At 37.9% G+C, this 16,165-nt stretch overlaps 1 protein-coding gene across 1 annotated transcript in view; it reads right to left on the reverse strand.

Moving 5' to 3' along the window:
• The window catches only part of thsd7ba (thrombospondin, type I, domain containing 7Ba), a gene marked incomplete in the record, with an annotated part of 187,892 nt that overhangs the window by 88,438 nt on the left and 83,289 nt on the right, over positions 1 to 16,165 (reverse strand). The window contains 2 exon segments of the mRNA XM_042218525.1: positions 8,306 to 8,506; positions 15,874 to 16,032. Of these exon segments, the coding sequence (XP_042074459.1) occupies positions 8,306 to 8,506; positions 15,874 to 16,032 (360 nt within the window).

Here is a 16,165-nt window from a genome sequence, read left to right on the forward strand (position 1 = left end):
GTAGGTTTAAGTATACGCAGCAAAGATCTGCTGTATGTGGGTCATGTCAACTGCCAGTCACAGGTGCACTGCATTACACTGTGGTCTATGGTTACATCGAGAAATTGGACCGACTACTCTGGTCACCGTGCAATTAGTGGGAGCTGTCAGAACAAGTTTACTGTGCCAAAAAGCTAGAGGGTGAAGCTATCACATCTCTTTGCTGAAGTAGTTTGCAGTAAATAACACATAAATACAGTAGTAACTGTAGCCAAACACGAAATAGTAAGTGTAGAACACAATAAATGAACACTCTCACATGTAGATTTGGCACTATTTAAAAAAAAACATGAAGAATTAACAATTTTTGATTAAATAGTGTTAAACCAGTGTGACTGGTTGCTTCCACTGACAGGTCACAAATAAGCATAAACAAACACAATGGGAATAAGCTATGTGCAAACAAACATAGCATTTCAACACTTTTAGTAGCTGGTCCCACAAATAAATACAGTTAGTCTCAGACTCTCATTTTGTTTTTAGCTTTATTTAAAAACAGTGATCCTTGCTTACACAGAATCATTTTATATGCATGGGTTATTAGCAAAATCTAGAAGTCAAAGTATCCCTAACCTACACTTCTAATTTAGCGTCACTGATTGGATTCCCCTGGTTCCAATTAGCTTTTGTTAATATAATTAACCTAGGAGTTTGCATAATTTTTCAGCCTATACTGGGAATATCTGTCTGTCTGCCTACCTGCCACAGAAATATTAAGGCATACAGTTAGCATGTGGTGTATAATTTAGCACCAAAACATACTTTCTACATATGATACTGATTGTGAAAATAACGGTATTACATGGCTACTTCAAATAGCACTTAACACTTATACAGCCACTAACATTTTCTGTGGGGGTTTTTCAGCTCTGTTTCTTATCTGCTTAACCTCAAGTGAATTGGGAAATACAAGATATCCGATAAAGCGCATTAATAAAACATATCTAGATACATGATCTTAGTATGTGATGTACCAAAATGATTCATCAGTATACAACGGCGCTTTATTATTTTCACCACACAGTTATCCCTCTGGGCATCTGTCTGGTTGAGTCCCAAAAGTGTCCTTGACCACCCTTGTATCACTTAATTCCACTTCAGTCATACCAAAATGATTTCTGCTGCCCTAAAATTATTGCCATAATAGAATATATTCCATGGCAAAGACACGATTTAGGTGATATAGGATTTTTTTTTCTTTTGATTGCTTGAGCAAGCCTAGATAATCATTTTAATCTCCATCAGATTAACTTAGTCAGAAAAGTGCAGTTTGTATGCTCTCTATAGGCTTAGACTTTCCTCACACAATTTCATGCATCCTCAGACTTGGAATGCAGATTTTCTTTATGCTGGGAAACGGGAACAAAAAGCTCACTCAATCAGGGAGAATTTTTTTTTTCTTTTTACAAATCTCAGGGGTATCTGGCACATCACTGAATTTCATAATATTCAACTTATTATTTAGCTGAACAGAAATAAACCCAGCCACCCTATTCACAAGATTTATCCTCTTCTCCAAAGTGAAACTTGGGTCAAATGTAAGAAAGACTTCATTTGAAACTTTTTAATTGCTCATGTAATGTTACTTGAGTTGACAGCAGTTTATTTGTAGATTTTTTAAAAACACGGCAAACACAATCTGATGACAAAAAATTGAAGTGCTTTTTTGTATGGTTTCATACTCATATTGATTTATTATTGAAGAGAAGAGAGGCATTTTGGATATTCACTTTGCAGATATTGTCACCCAAAGGACTGAATGATGAACAGTGCATTTGTTTTGATTTGGGATTTGTATACTGTATATGGTAAAATGTTATACAACACTGATTTGTCCAAAGTATGAATATTTTTGTAAACTTTTATTTTATAATTGTCATAATTTTCTTAGTTTAAGTGATAATTTTGGAATATATATATAGATGGTTCGGTTTTCAAATCAGGTGGTGATTTTAAATGTTATTTGGGTTTTGGATGATGTCATTGACGATTCGAGTGGACTCATTAACTGATTGATTGCATGCACATGTGACGTCTAATAGCCAGGAATGCCTAATTGGCTGAATCTTACTCAATGTATACATATGTGCAAATGTGCATGAACAAGGTTTCTTTGTACCTGACAAAGGTCACACAGACCAAAACCCTGTAAAGGAATAAAAAAGAATGAAGAGCAGGACAGTGTTCGGAGGTTATATTATATATTTTTCCTGTAATTGATTGAGATGTGCAGAGATTGCAAAAAGAAATGATGGTTATAAACATAGCAAGAAGGTAATTTAAGAGGTTTAGTGGTATATAATGTCCTGATGATGTATATATCAATTTAATGAAAGAAAAGCTTCAGCTTACAATGGGGACACTGAAACTAGACCATAGTAATGGGCACTGACTGACTGACTTGTGAATTCCCTCCAACCTTCCACTTAAAATCATATGGTGAGTCAAGATAAGATGGAGAGTAGACATGGTCTGTTGTTTTTTCCTCTGGCTTGCTCTTTTTTTTAAACCAGAAAGCTTTCACTTGTTATCCATAAATAACTCTTAAATCCAGCTCCAACATCAGAGATGAAAGAAGAGTTCCTTAAAATCTCCACCACCTTTGTAGACAAAGACAGCTACGTCAGCTAATGTATTTATGATTTAGTGATTACAAGATAAGCTGCTACTATTTAAAAAAATGTATGTGCATCTACAGATATCACAGCTGGTTACCGTTTCTGACAGCATATCAGATTATAGCAAACAATCCTTTAAGCTCTGCTGATATGTTACTACTGCCTCTCCATCTTCACTGCCTATCTCAGCCTGTCAGAACAAAAATGATTGAAACCCAGGCAGCAGTGAATACGTATGCAGGAATTCTCCACAGTCGGTCTAAACCTTCCCACTTCCTCAACTCCAGATCCCCATTGCTCTCTCCACAGGACTGCAGAAGAACTGGAAAATTCTACTGCAAAGTTTCTTTATAACGCACCACAGGAACCCGGAGATGCCGCAGGTAATGTCATTAACAACCCACCTCCACTGCTGGATTTCATGTGCTTTGATTGGTGTGCTTTGATTGAAAATATATGTAAATATACTGCTTGATCTATAACCATTAAAAATTGAATGAGTTTTATTTATGTTCTTTGTGTTTTGTCTTTCATTGTTTTACCATTTAGTCTGAGAGAAAATCGATGCAAGAAGAGTTGGTAAAGAGCTTTAACTGCTTTTATATACAGTTGCAATCAGAAAAGTCATGATAATTACAAGATTTTCATAATTTTTTAATGGTTTTTAAAAAAAAACAAGAATTGGGTGCGCAAGCTTTAATTTCTTTTGGCTATTCTATAATCAGCACAGTGTCAAACGTATGCATATACACAGCTGACATTTGCAATAAGTAGTGCTACACTGTTGTTTATCTTGACAAGGCCAAGGCCTATTAATTTCTCATTAGCTGGCGTGATTGACTACAACTGGTAGTTTCTCCGCCTGAAAACACTGCCTACAGAGTGCCAGCATAAAAAGGATTTGTTTGATAGCACTCATTGGACTGACCAATACTTAGAACAATTGGAAAGTCCAGAAACTTGATGAGAAACTCTAAAAAACTATAGATTTAATTTAGGAAGGTCTCTTGGAGCAGTTTCTAAACAATTGTAGACTCCAACATCATCAGTTCAAACAACTGTACAGCAGCCTCACTGTCCACAGTGAAGTGAGTTTTACATAGCCATGAACTGGGAGGGTACCAGTCAAGAAAGAAGACCCTGCTAAAAAAAGACAACACGTGTGTAGTCCAAAACTACCATGACATGACGAGTGTGTGTAAACTTCTGACCACAGCTGTGTAAGGTTTATTTTTTGTTTCATATAATTAATTTGTTGGCGATAACAGCGGAAGCTTCGACTACATCAGTGGCGTCCAAACCTAGGCGTCGGGGTCCGGTGTCCTGCAGGTTTTAGATGTGTCCTTGATGCAACACAGCTGATTTAAATGATTAAATCACCTCCTCAACATGTCCTGAAGTTCTCCAGAGACCTGCTAATGAACTAATCATCGGATTCAGGTGTGTTCACCCAGAGTGATATCTAAAACCTGCAGGACACCAGCCCTCGAGGCCTGGCGTTAGCCAAGGCTGATTTAAGTGAACCTTTGGTATGGTCTGCCCTCTTGTCACATACACTGTGAAAGAAATATGAGTCAAATGAGAACAAAACCTGAAGCAGAAGGCCTGATTAAAGCTGATAACCACTATTATGATTTCTAATATCCTTGAGTAGTTTTTTTTTTTTTTTTAATGTACACCTAGATCAGTGGTATCCAAACCCAGACATCGAAGGCCTGCAGGTTTTAGATGTGTTCTTGATCCAGCTGATTCAAATGGCTAAATCACCTCCTCGACATGTCTTGAAGTTCTCCAGAAGCCTGGTAATGAACTAATCATTAGGGCTGGGTATCATCACCCATTTCTAGAATCGATTCGATTTGATTCGATTCAATTTGAATCAATTCAATTCAATTTGAATCGGGGAAATTTTGCCTCAGACAGTCAGACATATTATAATTCAGATCATGCATCAGTACATTTCTATATTTTTATATCTAGAAAAAGAAATTCGACACTTGGGAGACATAATCAAAGGTGTGAGCGTCACAGCAGATGCCTTTGTGTCAAAGTAGAGGATAAAACACAGAAAAACATGAAGGTGATTTTCCTGGCTTGGGATTTTATAAAAATATTCTGCAGTAGATCAAAAACGAAACAAACCCATTAATGAACATATGAACATTACCTGATGCTGCTGATGTGAAGCAGAGCAAAGTTACAGAGGTTTTATTAGAGACACGGCTAAGCATTTTGCTATTTTGCATAATTTAAAAAAGTTTAGTTCAGTATTGAACGGCAGAAATGAGGCTTTCTTTTCGGAAGTAAGTAAAAGGGGAAAAAACAGCGTCCGACAGGCTGTAAGAACGGTAGACTTATGCGTAACAAGCAAGCGAATAATGCAGAAAAAAGATTGTTAGAAGGGAAACTGATCTTGAAGTACAGAGAGAGAGAGGGAGCTGTGCATGTAGGGGAATTCATGACGATGTTTATGTGAAGCGTAGTTTGCTGCTTCTTTTGCTGCTGGTTCAGTCAATATTGATTGGAGAGAGATAAAGGCTGCAGCTTCAGAATCAGGGCAAAAATGGCGCAAACACAAAGTGCGGACCCACTGAAACATCAGAATCAGCGAGCTGTCGGCTTTCAGCTCGTGTCCGTGCCGTCGGGTGAGAAAGGCGACATCTCACTGATTCTGATTCGTCGGCAGGTCTACACTTTGTGTTTACGTCTTTGTGCAGAATCCGTGTTCCCGCTCTCATTTACTGTTTTAGCTGTTTGGTGGTTGTTGAAATTTTGTGAGGTTAAACCTGAGATTCTGGCATTTTGGGCAAAATAAATTTATATTAAAAAAATTGATTCAGGATTTTAATGAATCAATATCACGTTGTCCAAGCGAGAATCGATTTTAATCAATAAATCGATAATGAAAACCCACCCCTACTAATCATTTGATTCAGGTGTGCTGACCCAGGGTGAGATCTAAAACCTGCAGGACAATGGCCCTCGAGGCCTGGAGTTGGCCAAGCGTTGACTAGAGGAAGATTTAAATTAACTCTGACATTATTAACTAATAAATACAGTTAGTCGACAGTCTTTGAGACTATAGGAATCTTTATTTAGCACTTCATTTTTCAAGGAGAGAAGCTGCCTTTATGCCTTTTCCAGCAGACAAAATGTCCATCATTATTACTTGTGTAATAGCTTAGACGCAGAGCTTGAATCTGATGAATCTGAGTGTGCAGCCAGACTGGCAATTAGCAGTTACTTTCTTCAAGGTCTGCTAAATTTTACCAGTACAGAAACGAAGAACATTTTCTCTCTAGAGACAAACCAGGATATGATTGTGGAAAGGGGGGAGATGCTTGCACAAAATAAATAATGAAAAAAAAAAATCAAAGCAACAAAACTTGTTCCATCTATAATCATCTATCTTACATCACTCATTCAAATAATAAAAACAATGTACCAACATTACTTGGTGTGATTATTATGTGGTCTCATAAACACATGAAAGCAGATTTGAATAATGTAAATATAGATTCCTTTCAGTGTCACATACTTCTATCAAAATTATATTTTTCATTATATTGTACTTTTTCATTCATGTCTATTCATTACAAATCCTTTATACTTGATTCCTCTAACACTTATTTTCTATTATGCATTTGTTTTATTCTAATATGAAAAGCCAAATTAGTTAGTATCAGGACCTTTTTTTGGATTTAACTGCAAGAAACAAAGTGTAATATTCTTATGACATTAACTGGTTTTCTTCCATGCAGTTGCAACTGTGAGAGTTTTTAAACAAAGGGGCTCACTTAAGAACTCAGCAGTCACAAGGCTGTCACTATGTGTGAAAATAACTCAAAATGCTAGAATCTTAAGTCCGATAAGCCAATTAAGGAGCAGCCACCAACTATAATTTCCATAGAAATCCACCACAGATAATTTCATGAGCCTTTTTCCTAAAACCTGGCAAAGCTCCCACTCTTAGCTGTCCTGTCAAAACTCATTAGACTCTCCTGTTGGCTAATTTATCTGGACCTTCCACTGCCTTCCTGATAAACACACACATGATCCATTTTGACAGAATAATAAAACACAGGCAAAAAAGGGTGCAATTAGATTTATAATCTATGGAGATGATCAATTAATGCTTGGTAGGAAGCTACAATTCTGACTTTTAATCAGGCCAATGTTTTCTGAGCCCACAAACGATGATGATCCCTAATGAATAATGCATGCTCCGTTAATGCTGATGTCCCCATCACCCAACATGAGGATATGGCTGATCACAACGGATCACATTATACTTGATAGTTTCTGCATAACTGATAAGATTGCATGTCAAGACCATAGCACTAATGGCTTTACCGTGAATTTGGATGAATTTCTAGTGATAGCTATATATAAGCAATATTACATTTAATAATATTGTAATATTTAATACATTAAGTGGATTTATAGTTAAAGCTAAAAAATAAATGAATACATACTATAACTAAATAGCAATCAATAATAATAAAAACCATAAAAGGAATTAATTTATTATGGTCAGAAACTGTTAAATCCGCATTTTGCCATAAATATGCAAATTATTTTTCTTGCCAGCAACAGGAAGTAAATATGAAGTAAAGCTGAAGCCACTAACTAGCTTTGCTCAAAACCAGGATCTCCCCCGCCTTGTATCGATACAGTCAAGGCTATTGCAGGCCTACTGTGTTCGTAGTGTTGCTTTCTAACCTCAATTTGGTGGTTCCCCATTCTCCTGTGGAGTGAGCGCACAGCTGATTTCACTCAGCAATTAACCACCCTGCGCTAAAAAAGCTGGGGAAGAGCTAATCGCTCAGTGTGGGCCAGCTAGTGGTGAGCTTTAGTGGCATGCATGCTTTGTGCTTTGGTAGTGCTGAGTTACTAGAAAGTAGTCAGTGCCTTCTGTCAACAGAAGTGCTTTTTTCTTTAGACGATTTGCCTTTTCTTTACTGGCTAACGAATGATTTGGTAATGCTTGATTGATAAAGCAGCATAGTCTTCTCATCTAAAAATCACTTCAAAGCTGAACCTTTTCATAAAATATAGATTAATTTTATTTCAGTTTTTGACTTTCACCTGGACATTTTATTGCTACTCCCCACATCCCCCACCTCTCCTCAGATATGTAATAATTTGGGGGCTCATCCAGGATGTGACTGAGAGTTCAAACAGCTTTGAACTTCTGTTACATTTTTCTAGCCACTGCTTTCGTGAGTATTGCTGGCTGGATCCTTGTTTAACTTTTGAGCTGCCTTTCTCTAGATAGAACAGGTAAATGCCTAGCTGAGCTGTCATTGCTCTCCCTTTAGGCACTCCTTTGTTATTTTGCCTCGTTTCAGAGTTATCTTGGACAAGAATGAAGTCTCTGTTGAGGATTCAGCAATTCAAGACTCTAGTCACTAATGTCCTTGCCTTTTAAAATGCCTCAGGCATGGGATGCTCTAGAAGATAGTTGAGTTAAAAAAAATGTAAAGACAGTAGAAGGTGATTATTCAAAAAGTAAAGTATTCATTTTAGTAAGGTTTTCTACTTGGAATAAGGCCAAACTGAATTAAATGACCGATTTTCAGTCACAATGAAATGCATTCAATATGTGACAGGAACGGTTTATCTATGAAGAATATGTGAAACATTACCTTTAGCGTTGACACAGATCACATTCTGGATTGCAGTTCCAGGACCGCAGGAGTTTTTGGTGGGAATACATCTTCCCTCTTGTTGGACCTGCCACAGGTAGCAGGCAGGATCGTCACAAGGAATGAACTCCGTCAGATGAGGGCATGTCCCCAGAGTGCCACTAGACTCCCACAGCACTTCTCTCCTCCTCTGTCTGAAACCTGATGGAAACAGGTGGTGAGAAAGTACAGAAGAAGTTATCCGAGAAACCCTGATAATATAGTTACTATAGTATTCATAGACTTAAAGTCTATATATGTACATTGCTATTCTTCTTATTAGATGTTTCTTGCTGATGGAAAGCTGAACTAATCACAAGAACAAGCAAATTGCTCAGTCATGGCAACAGAATACCAGAAACACCATTGTTCTGTAAGGTAAAATAAGCATTTTTGTCAGTCTGATAGATTTGAAGAGAGTACTATTATTACCATTATGGCTTTCATTCCCCACTGGAAAGGACTGTCTGACAGCAGAGTAAAGGGGGCAAATATCACAAAGATGATATACACTAAAACAAATATTGATTTCTTTCTTTGTTTTAATATTAGGTGGGCATTCTTTTCAGTGGCCAAACTATGTTTTGCTGCTGACCCCATTCACACCAGTACACTACTTTGTTTTTGTGCTGTTACTCGTGTTTGCTGCAACAAACTTGGTTGGGGGGCTGCAGGCATTCGTTTACATTAGATAATATACCAACAATAGATACCACATAAAATTCCTGAAAAGAACAAAAAAAAGCTATAATTGTCTTAAGAAAATAATACAAATTAAATGTAAATAATAAAGAAGGATAAAATGTACCAGTTTTACTGTTGATTCTAGACAAGCAAATCTTACTGCCCTATCGCCATCTCAGGATTATTTTTATTTTGAGAATGTCATTAAACACATTTAAATTTGGAGTTTCTACGAGTGAAAATTCCATGTTTAAATAAGTGTTTTACATTGCTAGATCAATTCTCTGGTTCACTCTGACCTGGTAAACGGCAATCACAAAGTATGATCGAATTTGCTTGCTATAATTTTTGCTTTTTATCTGTGAATATAGAGGGATATTGTCGTTTAAGCACCTTTGTAATCTACTCTTTATTGCTCTTGCTTCATTAAATTGAAGTCTTCTTTTTGACTTCTACTGACTCCACAGTGGTGCTGAAGCCAAATGGAGCAAGATACTGTGATGTCGCATGATGACATAATGTTTCCAAGCTAGTATTATTAGACTACTTACTGACTGGTTAGATTATTAGATTGCCTAGTTGTTAGGATCTCTGCAGAGCTTTTAATAGTAAAATCCTGATTAAGGAGTTTTGTGGTGAATATAAAGTTATAGGAAATGACTGGCAGAGCCCAGAAAAAATTCAAATACACACAAAGATTGTAAAATGTTCTTCATGCCATTGAAAAGGATAACACTTTCCAAACCAACAAGGCTTTCATTCGATGACATAACAGAAGGTGAAAGCTGTATCCCTGCCATGATATTAGCATTTGAACTCAAGTACCTTCTATAGTTTCAACATAAATAAAACTAAAAGGAATAATAAATATTGTTCAACATGTATTACCTCACACCCTCAAAGACAACACAATGTAACAACACCCTCTCACCTAATTTCAAACCTACCAGCACTGAGGCTGTCCAACAAACAACTAAACCTTTCAAAACCCAGAATAACACCATGCTGTGGCAATGTTAGCAATTTAACCACATAGACTTGTGACCATATGTTGAACCTTTGGATCAAGAGAGACTGAATAAAGCAAAGAAAAAACATCTTTTTTCAAAGGAAAATATTTAATGTTATTTTAAAGGCTGGATCACACCTCACTTCAGAACAAAGAAGTCCAAACTGAAATACATGATGATCTTTGGTATTTCCCTTGCTTGGCCCCACCTGTCTCTGTGCCACAGATATAGACACACTGACATTCTGCTTCTGCCCCTCTTCTCATTTACTCTAACACAGAGACCTTTTCATAAAGAAACACTCCCAGTAGATATTTCTTCATTGATTTCCCTTTTTTGTTTGATTTAATACAATCCTTCAACATATTAGAAGTGAGATTTTATTTTAATATCTGAACTTCAATGTACAGCACGTGCTACGTGCTATCATTTAGGACAAGCTTGATGAAAAACATCTATAATGTTTGGTGCCATAAGAATCCAGTCCAAATGTTTGACTCGTGGTTTAGAATTTCCATCCATACCTGCTTCATGCCCTGGGGGACGGGGCTATGGCTCCCCACACTCCCTAGCAGATCGTTACATGGAGAAACTTTTGGAATACAAGCATGCTGATCCACACAGGTGTGCACACAGGTGTACACACCGGTGTTCACAGACACGGACTACACCTTTCTTGGCTGCTGCCTCAAAGCACATTGTGCGCTGTCTATCTCGTGTGCTGCACAATAGCGTTTAATATTTAGTATCTACTGTTATCTACTGCTAGCTAGTTTATTGTGATGGTGCTGTATTTATTATGTTGCTCTTTTTTTGTTTGTTTTCTCTTCTGTTTTTTTTTCTCCATACAGGTGATCCAGGTGTTTTGTTTGCTTTTCTTTCTTTCTTCCCCCCTTTCTCACGTCTCTTCTCCCCTCTGTTTTTCTTTCTCTCCCTCTCTTTCTTTCATTCTTTCTCCCTGTCCTATTCCCCAGTCATGTCTGTCCCATTTGTAGCAACCGAAAATAAAATAAATACATAATTATAATAAAGGTCAATCAAATGGACCAATATGGCAAGGCCATGATGATCCACTTGGTAAAATAAATCCGCTTGGCATCTTTCTTGGCCTTAAGACAACAATTCTGATGGCTAAAGATCCAAACGGGACAAAAAAAATAAAAAAATAGAATTTCCATCCATGCATTCTCTTCCACTTATCCTTATCAGGGTAGCTGGGATAGCTGTCTTAGTGCAAGGGTACATCCTGGAGAGGTCACCAGTCTGTCGCAGGGCTTACACATAGAGACAGACAACCATTTGCACTCACATTCACACCTATGGGCAATTTAGAGTTACCAATTAACCTAACCCTACTAACTGCATGTCTTTGGACTGTGGGAGGAAGCCGGAGAACCCAGAAAGAACCCATGAAAACAACTGGTCATATGCTTCTTTAAATTATAATCCAAAAACTAAGTTGTCCTGACAAAATCAAAACGTAAAAGAAAGAACAATAGATAGTCCAATAGCTAGCTAGCTACATAGAAGGATCCATCCTTTGCACATTTACAAGCAATTTTTATGCAATTCAAGTTTATTTTAGTTAGTTAGTAATTATCTTATATATACTTTAACTGCTAATTAATACTTTTCCCTATAATAATATTTATTTTATAATTTTCCCTATAATCAAGCAAAAGCTGGTCTAAAATGTCACATTTACAGAACTTTTATTTTAGCAAGATCGGGAAAGATGTCGTATTTTTGGTTGCCATCCTTTCCCTGTTTTTCAGTAAGGAACATAAACAAATAGATGATATGAATATTATATTTTCAGAATTGTAAAACCTTATTGTGGATGTAAGAGCCAAATTATGTGGATATTTTGGATCCAATTCATTGTGTAACATTTTATTCAATGGTATTTGATGGTTTGGGCCCCAGGAACACTAGCAACCACTGTTGTGGAAGCTAACGGGGTTCCTTATAAATAAACAAACAAATAAATAAACAAAAGCAGCATGATCACTGTCTGTCAGAAAACAAATGTATATCGATTGAAATAACATCTAAGCGAGAGCTAGGTGCAAAAGTGACACAACAGCAGTGAAAAGGCAGTGGCTAGAGATACATTAAAGACGGTGCAGCTTGATTCATGTGACATGAACAACACTGCTCTAAAGATGGTTTACACAGTAACTAGCAAATTGCAAAATGATCAACATTTTGACACACTCATTATTATTCAGCCAGTTACCCAATCACCCATCAAATTACATTCTTGTTGCCTATTAGGGCTGATTTGGTTCTAAAATGTTGATTATGTCACAGATGGGTTATTCTTAAAATATACATTTCTTTATAATCAGGTCTTTACCTATCGAACACATTGTGATCCACATTTATAATCCATGGTTTCTATTGACTACCGAGCTCTTCCAGTTCCCTGATGATGCATTTGTGGATAAAAAGTTGAAGGATAAAAATAATATTTTTTAGCTGTGGCACTTTCTCCAGTAAATGTAGACGACACTTGAGCAGGGGCGGCTTTTCTTTTTGAGCAATACTCAATTTACACATGGCTGAAAGGTCTCACATTCTTTCCCTCCACAGGTGGACCTGTCAAACCCCTGGATGCCCACTCTGCAAATTACATCCCTGACCATCTATTGGTGTGAGGCACCAGTTCAGCGGCCAGATCCGAGCGATGCTGCCCAAGTGTGCTCTCGAAGAGCAAAGAGACTGTGGATCGATTGCAGTATTGCCCGGAGCACTTACTGTTACTCACATCCAAACCACAAAAAACAATTTGGCTGGGCATGCCCCCACGGATATTAATAATTGAAAGGTTTCTTGGTCATACCAGGTTTATTTCAAGGAAACAAGGGCCAACCGGTGATTTTTAGCACATAGTTGTTCAGAAATACACCTCCCCACAGCTCTGTGATTTCTTGCAGAGACATTACCAGAACTCTGTCCAATAATCTCCCATGTTCAATTCATTTTTCCATAAAGCTTTTAGTGCCTTATGGAAAAGGCACTAAAAGTGCTTTTAGATCATTTAAATTCGTAATTTCCTGGAAAGCAAAGCAGCAGAAGCACCAGCTTGGCTCCTCCACCTGAAATTTGGGATCTCACAAGCCTTTCAGTTTGGATCAAAAGTTGTTCTAATATTGTGAAACACAAAGGCAGTGTGCTACCAATTCTTTGCAGCTCAGAGGGTGCAAGTTCAAGTTCGAGTTCAAGTTCAAGTTCAAATTTTATTCGCCACATGCAGTGGCAGGTTGCCATGCAGTGGAATGAACCCGCCCCCCAACCTTACAGTCAAAGACACTGATAATAACAATACTCTACTACTCAATAAGTGTTTATTGCATCATTGCCAGCACTGCTTCAGCAAGTGGTTGTGTATTGGTTCGTACGCTTTCTGCTGTGCACTCGTAGTCTTTATGAATACCATCAAAAGACAGTGTGCCACAAGAGACCCTGTGCAAAACAGCAGATGCTGTGTTTTCCACTCCTTGAAATATATTAATGACACTGTCTGTGAGAGGAGTCGGCTCATCCCGTTGAGATCCAGTGTTGGAGAGTGTGGGCACTGACCTGAACAATGCACACTTCACTCACTCCCTGGGGCGCTTTCATGCGCATTTACTCGCGGCAGGGACGAGGTCATGCTGCCCTTTTAGCAAAGTACTAACACACTAACAGCTCCGACACTACTGGCACACTGACTGAAACACGCACACTGCGCACACACACACATTCACGACGCACAGCCTTTCTAAAGCAGTCAGATATGACACACTTTCACCTGTGCAAAAAGACAAGAACATCGGCAGCAAGAGTGTGTTGAATACTTTAGTACATCTGCTCTCTCGCACACAGACACACTGTCACACACACTTCACATGAGCAAACGCACACGCAGACAGGAAGCATCTTATCTGCTGATACTCCTTTCAGCCTCCTGGGGCCTGAGAGCTGAAATCTAGGTGATTCTGTCTCTCGTCTGCCGTGGTTTAAGCATGTGGCACCTTCTTCCAAAGCCCATTTCTTCCCAGACAACTGCTTATCAACAAACAATTTAAGATCCAAACGTATACTGCTCTCTATACTGCTCTGACAACATTGGTCTTTTTCACTGACACTTTCTCACTTAACCTCTGTCAGGAACAATACTTCTTTCTCTTCAGGATTGCTGAAGCACTGCGTAAGCAGTCTCGAGACAATCTAAGCACAAGGCATGTCACACTGCTAAAAAAAAGCAAATGCATATGTATGTAACAGCTTTCAGGTTAATTAGAAGTCATGTCTATATACAAGTACACAACTAACTCTACATGTGGAACATCCCTGTAATAGAGTTAACACTGTTTATTTTCTTTTATTTAATAGTTATGATTTAAACTTCCACATCAAAGTTAGTTGATTAATTTTAAATATAATAGACTTAAATATATGTAATATCTTTTATACTGTTTGGTGACCACCCTTTTATTATCGATCCATATTATCGGTCAGAGTAATTCGGAGAAAACAGTGCTTTACTTTTGAAGGCAGCTGGAAGAATAAAGCACCTTGAAACAATGTTTCTACATTTTAAAAGGACTCTCTAGTGCACTTTGTCTGTTATTGTGGTTGTTACATTATGTTTCATGGGCTGTTGTGATCACTAGGGCTAGGATTGGTCTGCGGTTTTGATTGAAGACAAGTCATTGTCAAACCTTCTCATTGTTGAAATATAATTGCTGAGTGCATTACTAAATTATATTTTGAAATACTGCACAGCTATTATTGCAAACATAAAAATTCGGTGATGCATCACAAGAAATACAACTTCTGCTCTCTGTGCTTTGAAGCGCACATGTGCCATTAAAGATAAATGTTACCTTGTTCTGCTTTTACCTTTCTTTTTATGTCGGTCATGAGTGATTAGAGTGTTTTTCCGGGTGGAAGATGCATTTTGAGACATCGTGTTAAGATGTGTCTCCCATCTACTTGAGTCACATAGTCATGATATTTTTGGCCAGCAAGCATATCCTGTACATCTTAGACTTTGAAGTAAAATTACTTAATTGCATGAATAGTCCTGTGACAATTCCAGTCACACTGCTTTCCACCTGCCTTTGCTGCCAGGTCGTAAGAAGAACTTCTTACAATCAAGTTTACCAATTAGTTGATGTCTTATTTAAGCTCAGCACAGATGTTGATGTCTCCATGTTCTGTACTTTTTGTTTGAGACCCTTATTTAGCCTGTGAACACTACAAGCAGACACTTAGAGGACATATTTTGCAGATACAGCCTGTAAGGTTGAACATAGGTACCAGGTAGACTTAACTCTGTGTTTGAAGTAACCGTTACTGCCTGCGGCTGGGTCCGGTTTAGACACATATCCACACACGCTCCACTAACAGTGCACATGCCTTACTTGTTTTTCAGTTTAGCCACATTTGCTGCAAGGATGTTGCTGCTCTGTAGTTTGTTTTGGACAAAGAGTTAGTTACATTTGATTTCTATCTTCTTTTGTAGTAAGTCATTCGGTAAATGATGTTAGCCTACGCTTGGTTTTGTTCCTTTCTTTGATTTGGCATCACTCACAAGCTCATGCAGTTTGTCTCATTTCTGCAATTTATTTCATCTTCTTGTTCTCATTCTTTCTTTCTTTTGTTTGACAATAAATATCTTCACAGAAACCAAGAATATCTATTTGTATGTTGCCTCACTCCATCCAGTTTGAGCTGCGATATAACGCTTGTGACAGGTACACACATGTATACATGGAAAATGCAATGATCCAAATATTTCAAAAGCGAAAGCTTGTTCATTTTTATATAAATTTTTCAGCATACCTTTCTTCCCATGTGGTTCTTCGCAGCTGTCATATAGACATGCACCCCAGGGTGACCACCCGGTGAGCAAGCAGTAATGCTGGCAGGGAATGGAGCAGTGCTGGACAGCCAAAGGAGGCTCTTCACCATCACACAGCCTAGCATTTACAGGCCTGGACACTGAACAAACAAAAGAAGCACAGGGAAGGATAAACCGACCACAAGTCAAAACACATACAGGCAGTTGTAGAGTGTGTGTGTGTGTGTGTGTGTGTGTGTGTGTGTGTGTGTGTGTGTGTGTGTGTGTGTGTGT

This window comes from Haplochromis burtoni, unplaced genomic scaffold (genome assembly GCF_018398535.1).
Source record: "Haplochromis burtoni strain Fernald_Lab_line unplaced genomic scaffold, NCSU_Asbu1 Contig_20, whole genome shotgun sequence".
NCBI classification, from domain to species: domain Eukaryota; kingdom Metazoa; phylum Chordata; class Actinopteri; order Cichliformes; family Cichlidae; genus Haplochromis; species Haplochromis burtoni.